At 47.5% G+C, this 20,771-nt stretch overlaps 1 protein-coding gene and 1 long non-coding RNA gene across 3 annotated transcripts; one reads left to right on the top strand and one right to left on the bottom strand.

Annotated features, from left to right (window-relative positions):
- Nucleotides 1-1,051: 1,051 nt before the first annotated feature.
- LOC109284880 (uncharacterized) lies at nucleotides 1,052-10,830 on the bottom strand. The gene is made up of 2 exons (XR_002092481.2): nucleotides 10,751-10,830; nucleotides 1,052-6,175 (listed from the first exon to the last, which is right to left on the bottom strand). It is a non-coding gene; the product is annotated as an uncharacterized LOC109284880 (long non-coding RNA).
- Nucleotides 9,796-18,775, top strand: LOC132244625 (voltage-dependent T-type calcium channel subunit alpha-1H-like). Of its 2 annotated transcripts, XM_059716436.1 has the most exons (3): nucleotides 10,192-10,381; nucleotides 10,517-10,822; nucleotides 18,601-18,775. In XM_059716436.1, the coding sequence occupies exons 1-3, from the start codon at nucleotides 10,331-10,333 to the stop codon at nucleotides 18,601-18,603; spliced, it is 360 nt and encodes a 119-aa protein (XP_059572419.1). In that variant the 5' UTR covers nucleotides 10,192-10,330; the 3' UTR covers nucleotides 18,604-18,775. The 2 variants fall into 2 exon arrangements, 1 of the variants encoding a protein (XP_059572419.1); XR_009456295.1 differs by lacking the exons at nucleotides 10,192-10,381; nucleotides 18,601-18,775 and adding an exon at nucleotides 9,796-10,111 and having other exon boundaries at nucleotides 10,517-10,762.
- Nucleotides 18,776-20,771: the final 1,996 nt, after the last annotated feature.

Here is a 20,771-nt window from a genome sequence, read left to right as displayed (position 1 = left end):
CCCTGATCAAACAGGACCAGCCCCAACTACATCATCCCAACCAGGACCATCCCCAACTAGATCTTCCCAACCAAGACTATCCCCAAATAGATCATCCCAACCAGAACCATCCCCAACTAGATCTTCCCAACCAAGACTATCCCCAAATAGATCATCCCAACCAGGACCATCCCCAACTACATCATCCCAACCAAGGCCATCCCCAACTACATCATCCCAACCAATGCTTTGTTGGGCCAAGCCTTAAAAACCTCCAAGGATGGAGACTCCACCACCTCTCTGGGTAACCTTTTCCTGTGCTTCACCACCCTCCTCATGAGAAAGTTTTACCTAAGAGGGTAATAAAGCACTGGAACAGGCTTGTGGTATCACCGTCTTCATGAAGTTGTAGGCCAACATAAAAACTAAGACCCTAACCCTGCAGCCACCTAAATAGGTAAAAGAGCATTTGAGCATTGTCTTCACTGGGACTGAAGCCCATGCTTTTTAGTTTCCTTCCTGAAGAGGGAATTAAAGATGTGAAAGTCTCAACAAAAATTAAACAGGCCAACGTTTTCTTAACATCACAACCCTTTGCACTTTGATCCGCTCGAATACATATTGCCACATTTGGCTGTGTAGATGCACCCTTTTCATTGAAGTTGCCCATGAGAATGGAGCATGAATTAGCAGCATGAGAGAGCTGTGACCTTTTGACAGCTCTTTGCCCAGTAAGAAAGAAGCAGATGGGGCTTTGATTGTGAGCTGCTGGGGGAGGGACTCTTGCGTGTGTTTGTACAGTGCCCAGCATCATGAGGTCGCAGTCAAGAACTGGGATTCATAAGCGTTCCCACAATATGAATACTCACAATCCCTGTGGGCAGCTGCCAACAACAAGGTAAAAAAACCACTCAGCCATCCAGCTGACATGCTCACCAGCCAAGCCAATGATGGGGTAGGACATGGGTGGTCTCCGCAGGCTGTGGAGCCGTGATCAGAAGCAGTCCTGGGAAACTTGTCCCTACCCACAGTCAACCTGCTCGGTGGCGAAACAGATGATTTCAATCTCCGACACTCTTTACGTAGTATTTATTGGGGAATGCTAAATGCATACGGAAATTATTTTTAACAAATATTTATTGCAGAAATATTTATTTACAGTATGTGCTAAAACCATAAAGCATGAGAACGCGGAGCTGAGAAATATATTTTCCCCCAAAGGCTTGAATATTTTTACCATTTATTTTGGACAGTTTTTATATTTAGCAAGTCTAAACATGATATGAGAAGTAAATAAATCATAAAAGCAAGGAGGAGGAGGAAAGCGAGGCCCGTCCCGAACTTGTGGGCTTGAAATACACGTGCTCAAACTGACACATTTCAAATGTTACACTTTCAAATGAGAAGAAGGCAAACACATCCTTTCTGTTACGGGTGGATTGTGGTCTTGAAGAAAGGCCTCTGAATGTGGCTGTAAAATGCCAGTGACTGGGTGCATCTACACATACACATTTATAGATATAGACATTACGGCTGGAAGGGGCCTTGCAAGATCATCGGGTCCAGCCCCCTGCCCAAAGGGTCAGATCACCCCGGCACCCCCAGCTGGGGTCAGATCACACCAGCAAGTTAAGCATCCAAGCATTATTGCACATTAAGCAAAATTACTGCACAATATGGGCACACGTCTACACATGCATGTCCATCCTGCATAGTAAATATGGCAACTTATGCCGACTGGAGCATAAATTTGATATCTGCATCATGCAGATCTCAGATTTACGCCTGATTAGTTACTGCGCAGTAAGGCACATGTAGATGCCTTGCTGTGCAGTAACACTGTGTGTGTGGACTAACTTGGGACTTACTTTAGTCCCAACTCAGACCACATGCAGTGTTAATGTGGTTTAACGCCTGCAGGTGTAGATGCCGGCCTATTCCCACTTACTGCATAGTAACTTACTGTATGGGAAATTTAAGTCAGCATAAATGCACACGTAGAAACGCTCACTGAAAAATGAAATCCATCCATAGGCTAGGAAGCTTAAATAGTGATATAAACTCCTCTCCGAATTTCTTATGCCTGAGGTCTTGTTGAGAGGAAAGGATTTCTTAGGGTGATATCTTTTATGGGACAAACTATGTAGCTGAGATAAAGTTAGACAAGCTTTTGAAGGCACCACACTGCATTCGAAAGCTTACCTAACTTTATCCCAACTATACAGCGAGTCCAATAAAGGACATCAGCCTACAGCATCCTTGCGTCTCACCTATTTTCTGGGCTATAATATCACTGTTACACTACTGCATCGCATATGTTCAATCATGTACAGACTAGCTAGGAATTAAGGTGCCGGCATTTTTTGTGCAGGCCCCGTGTCCACACATAGGGTCTCAAAGCCAGCTTCACCACCAGTCCCTGCAGTATCAAGTGTCTGAAAATCTAAAGGTTGCTCCATAAGGGCATTGAAACTAGTCTGAAACATAGTGGGGTGGAAAAAATTACTCATGAAAATGCTCTAAGCCAGGAAAGGCAGCGGGTGTCTACTGCTACCAATGGACTGCAGATAGAGAGCTGTTATTATGACTACGAGATACCAACAGAGCATCGGGACAACCCAATACATTTGCAGAGCTTCTCAGCAGGACGTTTAGAGGAGCAGCAGGCACCTTGTGGCTGCGAGACTTTAAATAGAAAGCTGAAGGAGCAGCGGGAAGGAGGGGCATAGGGACAGAAAATTATACTGAAATAAGAGGGGAAAGGGCAAGAAAAGATTGTGGAGGGGAAAATGGAGGAAGGGAACAGAGAGAGAGAGAAGGGATGGAAAGTTGGGAGGAAAGGGGCAAGAGACTCCAGAGGAAAAAGCCGGTTCATTTGCTTCTGCCTCCAGGCTTGCAGGCGCCCAGGCCTGACATAACTCATGCTGAAGTCACCGGGAGTCCTGGATGGGGCACACTCCTCTGGGCTATATCCCCTAATCTGCCCGTGTAAAGAGGACGGGCAAGCCGGTGACAACATTAGCGTGACATCCTCTGTATCCCAAATGCTGGGCCTATGCTGAAGGAGCCGTGCTCAAAGGGGACCTTTGAGCGAGCCGCTAAGTTAATTGGGCCAGGAACTGAATGATGCCCTCCCAATCAAACATTTGAAGCTGAACTAGGATGAAATCCTTCAAAGAGGCTAGAGGTCAGGGCCTCGGAGTCCTTCAGAAGCAGATTCGCCCGCTAATGATTGGGCCCAGGCGAGCGGGGAGCTGCAGTGAGACGGGCTCCTTGCAAACCACTGTTACACGAGTTTCAATTTACTGCTCACTCTTCTGCGCTAGTGCCTCAAAGAGGGAGAAAGTCAGTTTGCTTTAGGAGGGGCTATACTCTTAGCTCTCCACCATTTGCCAAACCCGGTCAGAGCACTATAGAAAAGATCCTAATCCCGCCCCTCCGATCTGGAGGAGGTTTGCATGGATTATGATAGGAGAAGCAATGTTCCTCTTATTCCCCGAGTGGCGTGTAATTTAGCTCGCGGAAGTGATCACCGAGTTGTTTATGAAGGCAGAGCCCATGCGCTTAATGAAGAAATCTCCCCGAGCAGATAACTGTTTTCTTGTACGGAGGAAATGACAAGACTATCGGAGAATTTGAGACATGAATGTCATAAAAGTAAAGGCGTTATTTCTGCAAGGGACCTATGTGTCTATTTTAAAATGCATCCCAGCATCCTGTGTCACTTAATTAAAAATACACTTTAGCAGCAGGGCTGCCAAGTTATCATGTTGCCAATCTCCTTTTTTTTTCCCTTTTTTTTTTTTTTGAAAAACTCTTCTTAACGTTTTGAATTTATTACAAATTCATTGTTTCTAATATAATTTTCCCTTCTCTCGTCAATTTATTATCTGTTTTTCATTTCCCTTCTCTTTTGTTAATCTTTCTAAATAACTTTAAAGTGGTCCTCCATCTATTTAGCTAAATGAATTCACTCCACAGATACTCATTATTTTGAGAATGATTTATGCGAGCGCTATTAGCTAGATTGTTCCTTGTTTGAAGGTTTTTTTGCAATCAAAAAACCCCAGATTTGAGTCAGCTAGAATTAGATCCAGTAAAAAAAAAAATCCATAAAGTATTCAGCACCTTCTATCAGACTTTGTATATACATATATATAAAGCCAGCTTCAAAGGCATACAAATATACAGAAGCTTTCCAACTCTGGGAATGACCTAATGATCTCATCTTAGCCTCAGGAACATTGTAGTATCAACCCCCTTCACATGCAGATTTTGTTTAATGGGGTGTTGGTTGTAGCCATGCTGGTCTAAGGATTTTTTTTTTATGTTGGACTTTTTTTCTTCCAGCTGCCCCTTGCTAGAAGAATCGGTTAATCATGTACATTGCAAAAATAAGACATGAAACTCAAACGCTGCATGGCTTATTATCTGGGATTCACCTAACAGAACAATCTGCATTAGACTGCAAACCCAGCGCATTCGATAGATATAAGAAAAGCCTTTTTTTTTTTAATTGCTCTAGAAAGTAGAAGACAGATGGGGGTGTACTGGGAGCAAGAGACTGAGGGTCAAGGTGCCTGGCTCCCTTCCCAACTTGTGCATCACTTTGAAGAAGGATGTGGTGAGGACAGCAGATGGCAATGGTTTCCCTCCTGAACAGCCACGCATATCCTTTGACGGCGCTGTGATGTGGCAAGTACAGGTCGCCACTATAATAAGCCTGCCTGGCTACGGGTCCATTGGTGAGTGCCTTTGGGTGCATGTGCACCCCTTGAGATGGGCTGTGCACCCCCTGGAAGTGCCACCATGAAACCAGAAGTGCACTTCTAGTTTCGCCGCTGGCTCGGCGATTGGCCACTGTGGGACACCCGCCCCGGTCGGCAATCGGCTGCTGGAAGACCACCCCCCTGGCCGGCGCTCTGGTGTCCCCCCAGACTCAAGAGGCGCCAGTCACCCACATATGGGTCTGCAGTGGCAGAGCAGGAGGAGGAAGAAGTTAAAATCTCAACGGCTGCGAAGGCAGATGAAGGCTGCAGCAGAACGAGATCTCCTTGCCGTTGGATCAAGGTCCTGTCCCGTCAAAGGCCACGTGGAAACCGATGTGCAGCAGCTTCTCCACAGTAAAAGAAGTCACGCACAGGCACCATCCACGCCAGCACATAACTTTGAAGAAGTCCATTTTCATCCCTCCGTGCCTGGCTGAGTTACAGCAGCGTAACTCCTTTTGAATCAGTCCTATTTTAAACTAACACTGTTCCAAGCAGCCACCAGCCTTCTGTCACTTAGTTTAGCAATCTGCAAAATGGGAGTAACTTCTTATTCCTTAAAAAATCTGCAGGGTCAATGGGAGGTGCAATACCGTGGGATGCAAGGCACTGTATACATTCAGAGTAGGAGAATGAAACACTAGAGCCAACCGACAGTCCTGTTGTACGGTTCCCCTGTGTCTTTAAAAAGAAAAAAATATAGCACTGGGCAAGCTATTTCAATCCAAGTCATTAAAGCGTATTGCAAGAGGTGAAGTTAAATGTCCTTAACCCACATGCAGGGTGCTAATATAGGAAGAGAAGGCTGGAAAATCAGCAGTGACAAATCTGCATACTACCACTGACCTTAACAGAGCTCCATGGTCAAAACTGCTAGCCCCAAGTCTTTTTTTGGCTGATAACTGTATCAAGTGCTGACTGCTTTGTTTTCTGGAGATGGCTTATTTTCCACATGGTGGAGCCGGGTGTCACTATCTTCTTGACATTCATGCATCTCAGACACCAGCAAGGACAGAATCGGCTGACATTTTCTCTTCCTATAATACTACTTTCGCATGGATGCCTTCCTGCTGGTGGTAGTGTACATGTCTTCCAGCCTCCCAGCGCGTTGCACGCAGCCTGAAATTCACCCGAGTGATGCTGACGTGTGCCGATTTATTAAGGCCGGCTAAGAGCATTACACATCTCATTAGTTCAGCTATGATATTGCAAGCCAAGTGCCCATTCATTTTATACTTGTGTAGCCTAGATTCAGTATCGATCGCTAACCTCCACTGGCAGGCCAGATTCTGCAGGCAGTGCCTCTGATGCAACTCCAGAGTAACCTCGGTGTAGTCCAGGATGTCACGGGGAGTATATCCAGAGTAAATGAGGGAGGAATTTGGCCTACTTTTTCTTATAACGATGTGTAGATTAGACCGAGAAGGCTGGCGGGGGAAACAAAATGGGTCAGGGTTAGTCAGTAATTGCTGAAAGGTTACTTTCTTTTGGTGGAAAAGTATTTTGAGTCACGGTGGGCTCATCTACATGTGCATTTATGTCACATTAAATTTTCTGCGCAGTAAGTTACTGCACAATACGTGGAAAGAAACCGGTGTTTACACCTGCAAGCATTAAAGCACATTAACGCTGTGTGTGGTCTGACTTGGGACTAAAGCTAGTCCCGAGTCAGTCCGTGTCACAGTGTTACTGCACAGTAAGGCGTCTACACGCATGTTACTGCGCAGTAACTAATCCGGCGTAAATTTGAGATCTGCATGATGCAGACATCAAATTTATGCTCAAGTTGGCGTAAGTCACCATGTTTACTGCATGGTATAGGCATGCACGTGTAGACGTGTGCCCATACTGAGCAGTAATTTTTGGTTACCGTGCAGTCATTTCAGTTACTGCCCAGTAAATGTGCACGTGTAGACGCGCCCAGTGAAAAATCTTGTTGGGTCCAGGATTAGGGTTGTCCAAATGGTCTGGATATAAATTAATTATTATTCTCAGATGCTATTGGCAGATAGAGTTTATTAACACATCTCCCGGCTTTACATTTTTTCCATTAGGCAACAGGTTCAGACCTTTCAAATGTCAAACTAAGCATGCTCTGTCTGGCTATGGAAACGATTTGGAAAGGATCTGTAACAGAGCTGATCTTATACGTAGTTTCCCCCTTGCAAAGGACAGGGAAAGCTGTTTGCTCTGTGGACAGCTGGTAGGGGAATACCTCTGAAGATGGATTTGTTAGTTGTTGGAGCTGGCATCGTGCTTTCCTGTGAAATGAACTTTTAAAAAAAAGAAAGCAGTCCATTAAATGGAAAAGGTTTTCCTCTGGGAGACTGTCAAGGAGGGCTAATGCGATTCAACCTCTTTACGTTGCTCTTTATTTCTCCATATTTCCTCTAGAATTTAGTAAAACTCTTTTGCTCCGGTAAAGGTCATTTTCCTGCACATGATAATTTACAATAGGAAGATAATTTGCTTGAGGCTAGCGGCACCCAAATCAAATACAAATCTCCCATTTGACGCTGTAATTTATTATTTGCCCTAATTAGCTTGTATAAATGCCTGGAAACTCCAAGCACAATCTCTTCCTTGCAGAGTTCGTGTTCCTTTCACAGGCTGCGTCCTTTATGCCAGAGACATTGTTTGTTCAACAATCAAATCGCCACATGCTGTTAATCACAACCTACGAGCATCTAATAAAAGGGCCATTGAAAGGACGAGTGTGTTAACCCATCTTCTGGCCATCCCCAGTCGACTGGGCTCTTTCTGCTTTGAAAGCTGCCTGACTTCCCTTTTCAATCAATTCCCAGTTATTAACCACGAAGAATAGCACAGGGAACTGAATTTGCAAATTGAATGTGCTGGAATATAATGAACTCATCCTTTGAAAGATTCCAGTGGAAGGGAATGTATCTGGCTAAGATCTCCACCCCCCCACACTTCCCTTCTACTACATCTGCATATTATTCTTAGCATTTGAAATCAGTCAAAAGAATAAAACTTCCTAAAAGCCGAGTAGAAGGGAACGGTGCCTGTAACAACTTTCTATTATCTGTTTATTCTGATCCCTCCAAGCTAAGCGCCTGGAGAAGATTAGCTCCTCAGCTAAAAGCGCTGCAATTTAAGAGCGTCCCGTTATTTATGAACATGCCCAGACTTTGCACGACAGTGTATGGATGTTTGGGGTTTTTTAAAGGAAAACTGGGTGAATGAATACCCCCTGAGCGAAGGGAGCTTGAAAGGCCTCCCCTGGGAATTCTTTGCAGTCCTGTATGTGTGTGTGTGTATGTATGTATGTGTATATATGTATGTATATGTGTGTATGTATATGTACATGTATGTGTATATGTATGTATATATGTGTATGTATGTGTGTATGTATATGTATGTATGTGTATGTATGTATACACACATACATATATATGTATGTGTGTGCATATACACACATATGTATATGTATGTGTGTATATATGTATATGGATGCAAATTGCAAAGAATTCCCCGGGGGGGGCCATGTATCTATTCAGTCACGTCAGGCTTTTAATCAGTCGTGAAGGCTTCTTCTTTTTAACCTGCTTCATTGCACAGTTAATGCACTGGGATGCTTAAAGAAAAACTCCCCTTTCTTTAAGCATCAAGTCTACGCGTGCGCACGCACACTCGCACACACCAGTTTGTATATGCATCTCAATGTGCATGTATGGTCTATAAATACACACAGACACTAGCTTGTATAAGCAATGCAGTGTGTATGTGTATACACACATACATACATATACATATATGTGTATGTATATGTATGTATAAAAGCACACATGTATAACACATGTATGTGTATATATGTACACACACATTTAGAAGGTCCATGTAGATATTTATATGTGTGTGTGTATGTGTGTATATATGCTTAAAGAATGGGGAATTACACACACACATATATATGTGTGTGTGTGTGTATATACACACATGTATGTATATCTATATATATATACACGCATGCACACATTGGGATGCTTATACAAACTGGCATGTATGTGTGTAGACTTTATGTATATATATACATATACACATGCTGAGGGATGATTGTACATACATACATACATACATACATATATATAAAAAACCTCCCCCTTGCATATGTGTCCTAGTGTGTGTGTGTGTGTGTGTACACTCCAGCCCATACCATTACAGAAATAAGCATATAGTCCACACACACACACACACACTCATAGCACCACAGAAGATGAGGGGAGGAGGAAGGGATCTCGGGAGATCTAGTCCAGCCCCCTGCTCGAAGCAGGACCTCTCTCTCTCTTTCAGTCCCTCGCTCCCCTTTGTCCAAGCATCCCCGAGCATTAACTGTGCACTGAAGCTGGTTAAATAAAAAAGCCTCCTCGCACACACACTGATTAAAAGCCTGACATGACCGACTGACCCCGCCACATGCGTGCACACGCACACACACACACTCTGCCTAGACAAAGGGGAGTTTCTGTCTCCATAGCCGCAGTCCTTGCACACACACACACACCCACACATGAAGCTTGCACCCCCCCCACAATCTTTGCACATACATGCACACCCACAGTCCTTGCACAATCACACAGTCCTTGCACATACAGGCACACACACAGTCCTTGCACACATACATACCCCCATATGGAGCTGGCACCCCTACGCAGTCCTTACCCCCCCGCCACACACACACACACACACACACACACAGTCCTTACCCCCCCTACACACACACTTCTTGCAAACACAGATGCACACACATCCCTTGCACTCCCCCACATGCACGCACACACACGGTCCTGACACACGTGCGCTTGCACACACTCATGCACAAAGTCCTTGGACACACGGTGCTTGCGGACACACCCACACCCCCCTCCACACACACACACACACACCCACACCCATGCACACACGGCCCTTGCGTATGCAAACACACCGTCCTTGCACCCCCCTCCCCCGCACGCGCATACACACATGCGTGTACAGCCCTTGCACGCGCGCGCGGCCCGTGCCCCGGCGGGATGCGAGCGCGCTCGGTCCGCGCTGCCCGGCGGGGCGGTCCCTCCACGTGCGCCGGGAACAAAGAGCCGGGGAGGGGCGGCCGCAGCATCCCGGCGCGGTGCGGTGCGGAGCGGTGCCCCGGGCGCGGAGCCCCCCTGCCCGCCGGGATCCCGCCCCCCGCCGCCAGTCTCCTCCCCCGGCTCCGCGAAGTTTCCTGCTCGCACGGGCGAGGCTGGGCTGCCCCGGCCCGGGGGACTGAGCCCGGCGGCGCCTGCCCTCGCGCGCCGGGGCGCGTGTGAACCGCAGGGCGCGGCTATGCGTGTGGGAAGCCCGCGGTCCGACACACCGAGGTGAGACGCCCCTTCCCTCCCCTCCCTCCCTCCTAGCAAGGGACAACCCCCACCATCCATCCATCCATCCATCCATCCATCCATCCCTGCATCCAGCTGCCCCCTGCCCCGGATTGCGCTGCTCCTCCCGCATCCCTCGGCAAACTTGCTGGCGCCAGGCAGGGCTTAGTGCCGAGCCCCCAGCCCTCGGGAGGTGGGGGGCAGGCGCCTCTCGCCCCCATGCGAGGGGGTGGCACGGACTTGGTGTCCCCCCTTTGTTCTGCTGTCCAGGTGGGAGCCCTCCTCCCCTTCCCCTCCTCTCCTCTCCCCCTCCGGCTCCTGCCTCCCCTTCTCCGTGGGTCCCCTTCTTCCGCCTCCTCCACCCCGCCCCGAGTGACCTTGTCCCCCCTGCTGCTGGCCCCGCAGGTCCCGGCTGCTATCATGACTGATGGCGAGAGGAGAGAGCCCTTCCAGCCGCCGGCGAGCGAGGAGGTGCGGGTGCCCATAGCCTCCCTCCCCAGCCAGGCGCCCCGGCCCGGGGAGGACGAGGATGCTCTCAGCGCCTGCAAGTCGATCCAGGGCAGCCTGGGCTCGGGGGGCTCCCCCACCCGGGATCCGGCTCGGGAGTTGGGCTCAGAGGAGGAGGAACAGGTCCCTTACCCGGCACTGGCGCCCACCGTCTTCTTCTGCCTCAAGCAAACCACCCGGCCGCGCAGCTGGTGCCTCAAACTGGTCTGTAACCCATATCCTTTCCCTCACTCCCCCCCGGGATGCTGCCCCTTGGTCCTTCTCCCCACTCGGCCCCTAAGCAGGTGAAACCCCCATCGTGGGGGGCTGGCGGAGAGAGCAAGGCTTGGCTGGGTGAGGGTCTCCCCTTGCTGGTGGAGAGAGCAAGGTTTGGCTGGGTTAGGGTCCCACCTTGCTGGTGGAGAGAGCAAAGCTTGGCTGGGTGAGAGTTCCCCCTTTGCTGGTGGAGAGAGCAAGGCTTTGCTGGGTGAGGGCAAGGCTTGGCTGGGTGAGGGTCCCCCCTTGCTGGTGGGGAGAGCAAGGCTTGGCTGGGTGAGGGTCCCCCCTTGCTGGTGCAGAGAGCAAGGCTTGGCTGGGTGAGGGTCCCCCCTTGCTGGTGGGGAGAGCAAGGCTTGGCTGGGTGAGGGTCCCCCCTTGCTGGTGGGGAGAGCAAGGCTTTGCTGGGTGAGGGCAAGGCTTGGCTAGGTGAACGTCCCCCCCTTGCTGGTGGAGAGAGCAAGGCTTGGCTGGGTGAACGTCCCCCCTTTGCTGGTGGAGAGAGCAAGGCTTGGCTAGGTGAACGTCCCCCCTTTGCTGGTGGGGAGAGCAAGGCTTGGCTGGGTGAACGTCCCCCCTTTGCTGGTGGAGAGAGCAAGGCTTGGCTGGGTGAACGTCCCCCCTTTGCTGGTGGAGAGAGCAAGGCTTGGCTGGGTGAGGGTCCCCCCTTTGCTGGTGGAGAGAGCAAGGCTTGGCTAAGTGAACGTCCCCCCTTTGCTGGTGGGGAGAGCAAGGCTTGGCTGGGTGAACGTCCCCCCTTTGCTGGTGGAGAGAGCAAGGCTTGGCTGGGTGAACGTCCCCCCTTTGCTGGTGGAGAGAGCAAGGCTTGGCTGGGTGAGGGTCCCCCCTTGCTGTTGGAGAGAGCAAGGCTTGGCTGGGTGAATGTCCCCCCTTTGCTGGTGGAGAGAGCAAGGCTTGGCTGGGTGAGGGTCCCCCCCTTGCTGTTGGAGAGAGCAAGGCTTGGCTGGGTGAACGTCCCCCCTTGCTGTTGGAGAGAGCAAGGCTTGGCTGGGTGAACGTCCCCCCGTTGCTGGTGGAGAGAGCAAGGCTTGGCTGGGTGAGGGCAAGGCTTGGCTGGGTGAGGGTCCCCCCTTGCTGCCCCTTGAAGTCAGGCCTGCAGCGGAGCAGGGCAGGCTGCAGCTCTCCAAGGGGCTCCAGAGATCAGGAGGCCGGGCCAGAGAGCAGGTCCCTTTGCCCAGCCTGAAACTGTCCTGAGTTTGGTGTGGGGCAAGCAGGTTCCCGGAGCTGGGAGCCAGGAGCACCGGCGTTGGGAGCCTCTCATGCTGCACTAAAACACAAAGAGCTGAGCTGTGTGCGTCCTACCGAATGTGGCAGGGGCAGGTTCTTCCCAAGGCGTGCATCACATCAAGAAACCCCTCGTAATGCTGAATTAAGGTGGAGGGGGTAGAATAAATGAACATAAGCCTCGTGCATCCTCCAGAGCATCCTGGAGGGAGGGGAGAGGGACCTGCAGAAAGATGCAAGAAAATCCGAGTCCCTTCAACTTTCGCTCATTTGGCAGAGGGGTGGAAAAGAGGAAAGTTTAAAGGCCCCCCCTAATCCCTCCCTCCTTATTTATTTTGAAAGCGGTGGGGTGTTTGGGACCAGCCAGAAGCCTTGACCTGTTTATAGGCGAGAGCTCGGGCCGCCTGAGTGTGCGTGTGTGTTATGTCGTGTTGGATTTGAACTGGTTGTGCGAGGCTGGGCTGATGCTTGCCCCTTTGTGCTGGGGACCGAAGGTTTGGGTCTGAGTCGTATTCCCTTTGGCTCTGAGAGGGGGAAAGCAGTTAAATCCCTCCAGCTCTGCCCCTTCCCCTTGGTACCCTCCATGCTTTTTTTTTTTTTCCTTCCAATTTTTTTATGTTTTTTAAAGCAACCTGTTCCTTGCAGTTGTGACAACTAGAAAATTGAATTTCAGCGACAAAAACATGCGGGAGGAAGCCTTTTGTGAAAGCAAAGCGTTGTCAGTCTCTCTTGATGATCCTCAGGAACCGAGCTTGTAGCTTTATTGCACATGTAAACGTGTCAGTTAAGTCACGCTGACATTGTGCAGATAATTAATGCTTTTCCACCTCCTTTGTACCTGCCAGGAGTTGGCTGCCTATATCCTGCCATTGCTATTAGAAGCGTTATTTATTAATATGGTGATTATTGATTTAGTTTGCTTTAACCAAAGAAACCAGTGAGCATCTGAGATCACTGTTTTCCTTAGCCCTGCCAGCTCGGACGCTGGCTCGGACCTTTCCAAATGCTTCTGCAATCCATTATAGGGAGAGGCTTGTCGAGCAACCCTGCAAACTTTATGGCTGGGACTCTCCTCTCTTTTAAAGTTGCTTCTCAGCAGGCAAGGTGACTTTGGTGGACATATTTCTGACAGGCACCTGGGTGAGAGGAGCAGTGGGCCTTGCAGATATGAAACTAGAATAGAGATGAGTGAAAACCAAGTAACTGTTTCTTTGATTTGGGCAAGTAAATATGAGGGGTAGAGAGTGATGCCATATAAAAAAAACAACAATTAATGAACTGCTTTAAGAATGCCATCCCCACAGCCCTATATGTAAGCAGTCAATGAATCTGGAGATATTTTCTGTCCCCTTTAAAGTAGGTTTTTATGTTGGACAGGGAGGAAATAAGCTTTTTGGTTAGGCATTGTCTTTTACCTCTTATATTACATGCTGGATCGATAATCCAGTAATGACCAGATGGATAATCCACCAGCATTGACAAATTTGGTGTTACATGCTGGATTGATAATCCCTCATTGACCAGATTGATAATCCACCAGCATTTACAAGCCTGACCTTCAGATCCAAGAAGAGAACCTGGCATCTTCCTTGAGAGAGTGAGTTTCATGTAGTGGTCATAGAAATCATAGAAAGAAGGACCAGAAGGGACCTATAAATTCATCAAGTGTGGTCCCCAGCCATGGGCAGGAGGTAATTGGGCTCAAACGAGCTCAACGAGGTATTCATCCAGCCTCCTCCTATGTTTCCTTTGGAGTGGTAATTGCATTCAAGCCACTGGGCCGTGTTACTGTACTTTATTTTTCAATAGGACTCGATGTTTGAACATCTTTCTGAAATCCTGCTATTGAATTTAGAGGGGGGAAAATCCTCTACAAAGTCATCAGTGTGACATAATAGTGGTGAATAACGAGACGCCATCTGATAGAAATGATTTTGCTCTGTGCTATCGGCGTATTGCCAGCTGAGATGGGGAAACAGAAAACTTTTTGTTTTTTTTTTTGCTTGAGCGTTTATATCTCGGATTGTTTTTCTACATTGTAAAATCAGCACTGAGCTTTCTGTAGTTTTCCCTGCTTGCAATCGCTGGCAGATGCGTTCTTCCTAGAGAAATTGAGCTTTCAATCCCAACTAACTTTCTTAAAGCTAGAGGGAGGAATAACATCGGCAATTGTGTCGTAGGAGCTATCCGAGGCTTTGTCTACCAGTGCAAAACTTGGAGAAGAGCTCTGCGTCTCGCTGGCAAAACAATGCTCAGCCCAAATGACTGCACCGGGCTCGAAGTATTGTCTGCAGTTCAGCTTGCACGCACTTCAAGGTCAGACGGCTTTGGAAGGAATGCCACCAAAGCATTTTTGTGAACCGTAAAAAGCAGCCGGGCAGGAAGAGAGAGGGGAGCAGGGTGGGCGAGGAGGTGGAACAAGGGCCAGGGTTCGGGGAGCACCTGTCTTGGGAGGGGAGGAGAAGGACATGAAAGAAACGGCAGATGCACAGAGGTGGCTTCTAACCAATTACGCAATTTCCGCGCGTGTGAATCGCCCTCCTTACCGAAGCTCGAATGCATCAACTGCGATAATGAGCTGCTTTGCATTAAAAGCCCCTTCAAGTCTGCAAAGCAAGGAAGTGACTTGCTAAGCTTGTAAAAGCTGTATGGAAGGGCCCCGTCACCTGGGATGCAGCATCCCCTTCAGCACAGAAGGATGGTTATGCTTTTCCTTGAAGCAAAAGTGGTTCTTTGTCTTGGTGATTTTATTTCTGGGGAGGGAAGCCCTCTTTCCTCCCCTAGCAATCCTCCTGCCTTCCCCTGCTCCATGCTGTGTTGGTGGACTCTGAATCTTTCACGATCCTTGCAGTGGAGGTGCCAAGCAGGGACCATGCAGTCCTCCCCCCTAGTAGTTTCAGTGCTCCTTGGATAGGCTCTTGCTCAGGTCCGATGCTCCCAGACTTGTGTGCGACTCCCCCAACAGCCCAGCGCAGGAATATCATCCACATACCAGCGGGCTGGGATGGAGGGACAACTCCTTCAGCAGCCCATAAAGCACTCTTTTTGCAATCTTACTGTGGTTTTTAATTGCAAACCTCCACCTTCTACCGTCAAACAAACCTATTCTCCCCATCTCCGTGTGTATGGGTCAGAGGGCTGCTTGCGGGGCCCGATATGGCGCTCGCTGAAGACAGAGGGAAACTTTCCGCGGTGCCGAATCAGTCCCATAGCAATGGCTCGTCCTGTGTATACGGTTGCATCTGTTCCGAAAAGGGCAAATGCTTCGTTTAATGACTCATTTAATGGGTAGATTTCTGACTTGCTGAGACCTTTGTCAGGCCAGCTCGTTTTAGCTGGGAAAGCAAGCCCCCCAGCTCGAAATAGTTGCGGATGGCCCAGCTCTGTGACCCAGCAGCAGGTGGAAGCCCTAAGTATATGGGTCAAAAGCTTGGCCTGTTTCTGTGGGGTAAGCAAAAAGGGGTTACCACAGGGCTTACCCATGGATAAAAAAAGCTTTTGCATGGGTCTCATGTCAGACAGGTGGGCGCTGGATCAGTTTACTGGGAAGTCGAAGGTCAAGCATCCTGAGCATGGCTGGCAGGTGGCACCCGCCCTCCAGAAGTGCGTGTGAATTGTATAAAATCTGGCGCAGCGTGCAGTGCCCAGTTAAGAAACGATGCACTTATATCTTTTAATGGTCTCGATTCTGCAATTAGTAGCTGGCAAGAACTTTCCAAGATCCCCCCACTCGCCCCCGATGGCATGGTTCAGTATTAATACCAACGCCGGCTTGAAGCCTCACAATGGGACATGGACCCGGTTGCATACAATAAAAGCCAAACTCTTTATTGTATTGCATACAATAAAGACCATTGCAATTTCATCGAAAGAGTAAGGGAGCAGGAGGCTAGGCTTGCGTTGGAAGCGGCATGCTGATAGATCACGGATTTTTGTCACGCTGTTGCTAAATCATAATGCACTTGCCCTTCGGTTTAGTAAATTGTGTTTTGAATATGGGACTAGACTCCTTTAAAACAACTCGGCGCTGTCTTTCGGACTATTTCAACGCTAAACTAATTATATGCGATAGCGCCAAACCAATAAAGGGCCCAAATGTAGCCTGAGCAAGGGTTGAAATTGAATTCTGCACCGTAAAGTTTAAAAAGATTTTTCTCTCTGTCATTATTGATTTTACTTATTTGCTTTTTTTTTTTAAATATACTTGGAATCCAACTTAGTTATTTTCTTCAGTGCTGGATCTCCTACATAGGTTTATTTTTAGAGGACTGTGGGTGGGAGTTTGTGTACTGGGGTATGTTATGTGGTATAGTGCAAGGTTTTGTTTTTGAATTTTTGTAGGGTTCTTTCCTGGTTCTTAATTACAAGCGTTGCAGTAATTGGCAGTTCCACAGAAACACTCGGCGTGGTGCGTGTGGTTTCTTTGAATGCATATTTTACTGCTGATAACATTTCAGGCACCTTTTATCCCATCTGTGGCTGTCCGTGCATTTTGTGTGTCGGTGGATTTGGCCTGTTCTTAACATCGTGGCTGATTGTTGATTAATGAATGAGTCATAGGTGGATGGTCAGGAGCATGGTCAACGGGATGCAGAGCAGTTTAATGTGGGGGCACACCGAATGCTGACTTCACGGTCATTGCTAAAACCGAGCAGAATTTTGGTGTAGGATTTGTGCAAGGAAACCTACTGTAACTCACCGTGTAATCCCGAATAGCGATTAAATCCTGGCTTTCCTCATCATCCGAATGCAGAGTCTCAGCTTTGCCAGTAGGTTTCGGCGAGACAAGAGCGCTGGGTAGCCATTTAGTTTTCCATAAAAGCTCCTTTTCTTGACCGTGGAAACCCTGTCTTGTCTTAGTCTCTCACATAACCAGCTGCCAAAGTGTGTCGAAGCCACGTGGGTTTTTGGTTGTAGCCGCGTTGGTCAAAGGACAAAGGCAGGCCAGGTTCTTTGAGTAGGTGTGATATCTTTTAGTAGACCACCTGAATAGTTGGACAAAAGTTTAGTTGGTCTAATAACAGAGATCTCATGTACTCAAAGAGCCTCGGAGCCACGTGGACTTCCACGCCTGAATTCTGCTAGTCTGTTGTTTGACCCCTATCACCAGAGAGTCTGAGCACCTCTCCATCTCTCTCATATTTTTCTTTGCAAGACATTGCTCAAGCCTTAGTAGTGGCCTCAGTGAGAGACTCCCTTGTAGCATCAGACCTTGAGTCTCTAGGGTCATTTTGCATCCTGTAACATAAGGATCCTCAGATGATTTATAGGAAGCAAGCACATGAGATTCCTGGAAGCTAGGAGCTCGGGTTCGGTCTCTTCTGAAGGGAAACAAAGGACATAAATAAGGACTTAATTAGTTTTGGATGATAAGATCTCCTTTTTGTTCAGTAATATGTTGCTCCGAATAGCTCAGGTCTTCTCCAGAGACCAGGACTGTTGATCAGGATTACTTAAGAAGTTTGCCATCGGGTTATATTCACAGGGGCTTTCTGACGGGGGCCTTTGCATTTGTCTCTTAGCGTCTTATCGCAGAGTTCGTATTCCCACTGGTGCTACCATGAACAGCCATCCATGCTCGTTCTTGTTGCCTAATGTTTTAGCCTACACAGTAAAATGATCCGGTGTCCCCCATAATAGTCAGGTTTTTAAAGTTTAGGCCCAGCCAGACTTCAATCGTTCGTGTTTTTTGTGCATGTCTGATTTCTATGATGGGCTCAAAGGGGCTCATCATGGTGTCTTTGCTCTGTTTTTGCCCAGACTTAAACTCCCGGTGACTCACTGGGTGTTTTGCCAGAGGAAAACCAGAATCACAGTTTGCCTCGTGTGAAAAGAAATGCCGCGTTCAATGATTCGTTTCTCTTGCACGGGAGAAATGTTGGTAAAACTCTCCTACAATCCTGAGAGCTGCTGAGCAGCCGCAGTCCTCCCCGAATATAATGAGAGAGGCAGGTGACATGCTCTTAGCTGTATCCTCTGCTGAATTACGAGCAATTGGAAAACGCCACTTCTCCAAAGTGGCCGCAGGCATCGCCGTCTTAGATCCTTCGCTGTCAGTATTCAGTGTTGACTCAATACAACTAATGAGCTTTTCTTAAAAAATCAAAGAAGAGTAGTTGGAGTATAGCAATATGCAGCCTTACAAGGACCCCATAAACTCTCTTGCGCAACGGCACCCAATTCTAAACGAATCGTTCCTATTTCCTGAGCCCAACATCGAGATTCCCCAACAATGTTAATTTATTGCTATTTCTTTGCAATACCTTTTTCCTTCTGTCCTGGAAGCTTGTATGGACTGTCTCCAAAACTGGTTTTTCTATAGCAAAAATACTTAATTTCTGTTTTGGGAAAGGTGAGAAATTCCAAAGCTGTGCAACCCTGGAGTGCACGGGTAGTGAGATGGCTAAGAGCCATTGTTTTAAAACCCTTTGCAGAGTCCAACAGGTGGTAATTTGTACTCAGCTCGCATTTTTTTTTTGCAGTGATCATTTGCAAACAGAAGAGTCTGAAAATTTAAACAAATGGAAGTTGAGATGCTGCAGTGAAACGCGGTCGAGATGTATGAAAAACAGAAGGTGAAACTCATGTTCAAGCAAAATGAAGTGTGTGAAGTCGAGGGCATAAATACGGATAATTAAATTGCATCCTCTGAAATGAGTTCATTGTTAAAATAGGCAGCGTGCTTAATAATGCTAATGAACGTCTGATTTTTGTGTCAATATATAAGGTCCTATAACACTTCTGCTCTCGCCTCATTGACTTCCTGTGGCTTATACCAAGGAGTATGTGACCCAGGACTGCATCCTGACAGGCACTTCTTCTCCGTCCCTGGTGGATAGTTACCTCCATTACAAGATCCTTGCAATATTCACTGCAGTTATGAGCCTTTGCTGAGTAAAGGCTTAAACTGGAAACCCAGGAGGTGCTACGCAGAATAAATTGGCAAATGCACATAGAAGATTTTTTTTGCATATCCCTCTCTATCCTTCTCTTTAATTTGCATAGTGCTCTTATTTCCATGAAGACCTAATGGCTCAACAGCTAACTCTGCCACTACAATATTCACTATTTAGAGACTTCCCCCCCAAATTCAGTATAATTTTTTGCATGGTTTTTTCCCCCATTATTCTCTACTGTGTGCTACCTATTAATAAGACTTTTAGAGACAAATTTGCTTTGACTCCAGTTCCCTCCCTCCCCCAACCCCAGATTATAAGTGATGTATTTGTTGTACTTATTAGATATTTTCTCTCACTTTCTCTTTTATTCCTCCAGCCCATAACTTGTAATTAGCTGCACATTAACAGACTTAGGAAACAAACCCTCAAGCTGCTTTATAATGTTCCATTATTGAGTCCTTAGGTTTTTCCACCTCCGGTTTGAATGGAGCCAATACATACAACTTCATTTATTCACAAGTTTTATTCGCATCTTTTTTCCAGCTGTACCCATATGCCAGGCCCTTGAATGGCGTGGATCAGCAGGTGAATGGCGCCGCACTGATTTACGCACACCATATGAAGATTTGGTCCTGCCGTTCTAGGTCACCTCTATAGTAAAATCCTAATAGCGTTTTTGCAAATGCGTGTTGTGGAATACGCTACTAAGCTGGGCAAAGATCTTTTTCCTCAATGCCAATTTAGGGTGAATTTAACTTGATTTAATTTTTTTGTTTTTTAATTTTATTTTTACACAGTTGTTGAGCTTTATCCACAGTGAGACTTCCTTTTAAAGTTGCAGTCACTGAACTTGGCCACGGCATTGCCCGGGGTCATGTAAGCGTGGGGAGTCCGCTACGGCTCGCGTCCCACTCCTTGCTCTGCAGCTCATTATTTTAAAAACCGGGTCCCAGAGCTACTCCCTGGAGGTCAATTGGCAATATTCTCCTAGACCTCCTTGGAAGTAGGGTCCTTAAATTCAGCTGTCATGAACTATCTACACGGCAAGCCTGATATTCCTCTCTCACTGGCATGACTCTGCTAGGGGAACGGGAATCACACTAATTGTGTTGCAAGTTTTACGTCAGGCTTGTAAGGTTTTCAGCTGCTGCAACTGGCAACGAAATGTGGAGACTCGCTTGTTGGTTTGCTGCTTGGTTGCACACCACACTCCTGATTCACCTTGGATTTACATGGGTGTAAAACTGGAGCAGCTCTAGTATGGAGGTCTTGGGGAATGCAGGAGGATCAGTAGTCAATCGCTGACTATTTTTAATACCAGAGCAAACCTGCGATGCATTCCAGTGCAGATTCAAACCAGCGGTGCCTCCAAACTGTATAACTGAAATCTTTGCCACCAGCATTAAAACTCACGCAAAAAATATGTTACCTCTATTTACACAGATGTTTTCGGAGAACGTTAGTCAAGGCTTGGCCGTTGATTCTTAAGGTAGCATCTGGCATCACATCCCATCTTTTAATCCAGCTGTAACGGCTTTGCCATTTAAGTAAGATCATACTTCTCAGGGAATATTGAGCTTCCTGGGGCAGAAGGGAAATTATGATGTGCCTTTCCTATTAGTTCATTTTAAGAAGGCTTGGAAAGAGTTAAAATCATCAGAGTGCATGCAGTATTTCTCTGAACTGGCAATTAGAAGTCATCAGCCTGCATACAGACAAATTGGAAGTGAATTAGTCACTGATTAGCTCCGTAT

The sequence above is a fragment of the Alligator mississippiensis genome, chromosome 13 (assembly GCF_030867095.1).
Source record: "Alligator mississippiensis isolate rAllMis1 chromosome 13, rAllMis1, whole genome shotgun sequence".
Lineage (NCBI taxonomy): Eukaryota > Metazoa > Chordata > Crocodylia > Alligatoridae > Alligator > Alligator mississippiensis.
The sequence above is the reverse complement of the archived record's forward strand: the minus strand, read 5'-3'. Positions and strand labels throughout refer to the sequence as shown.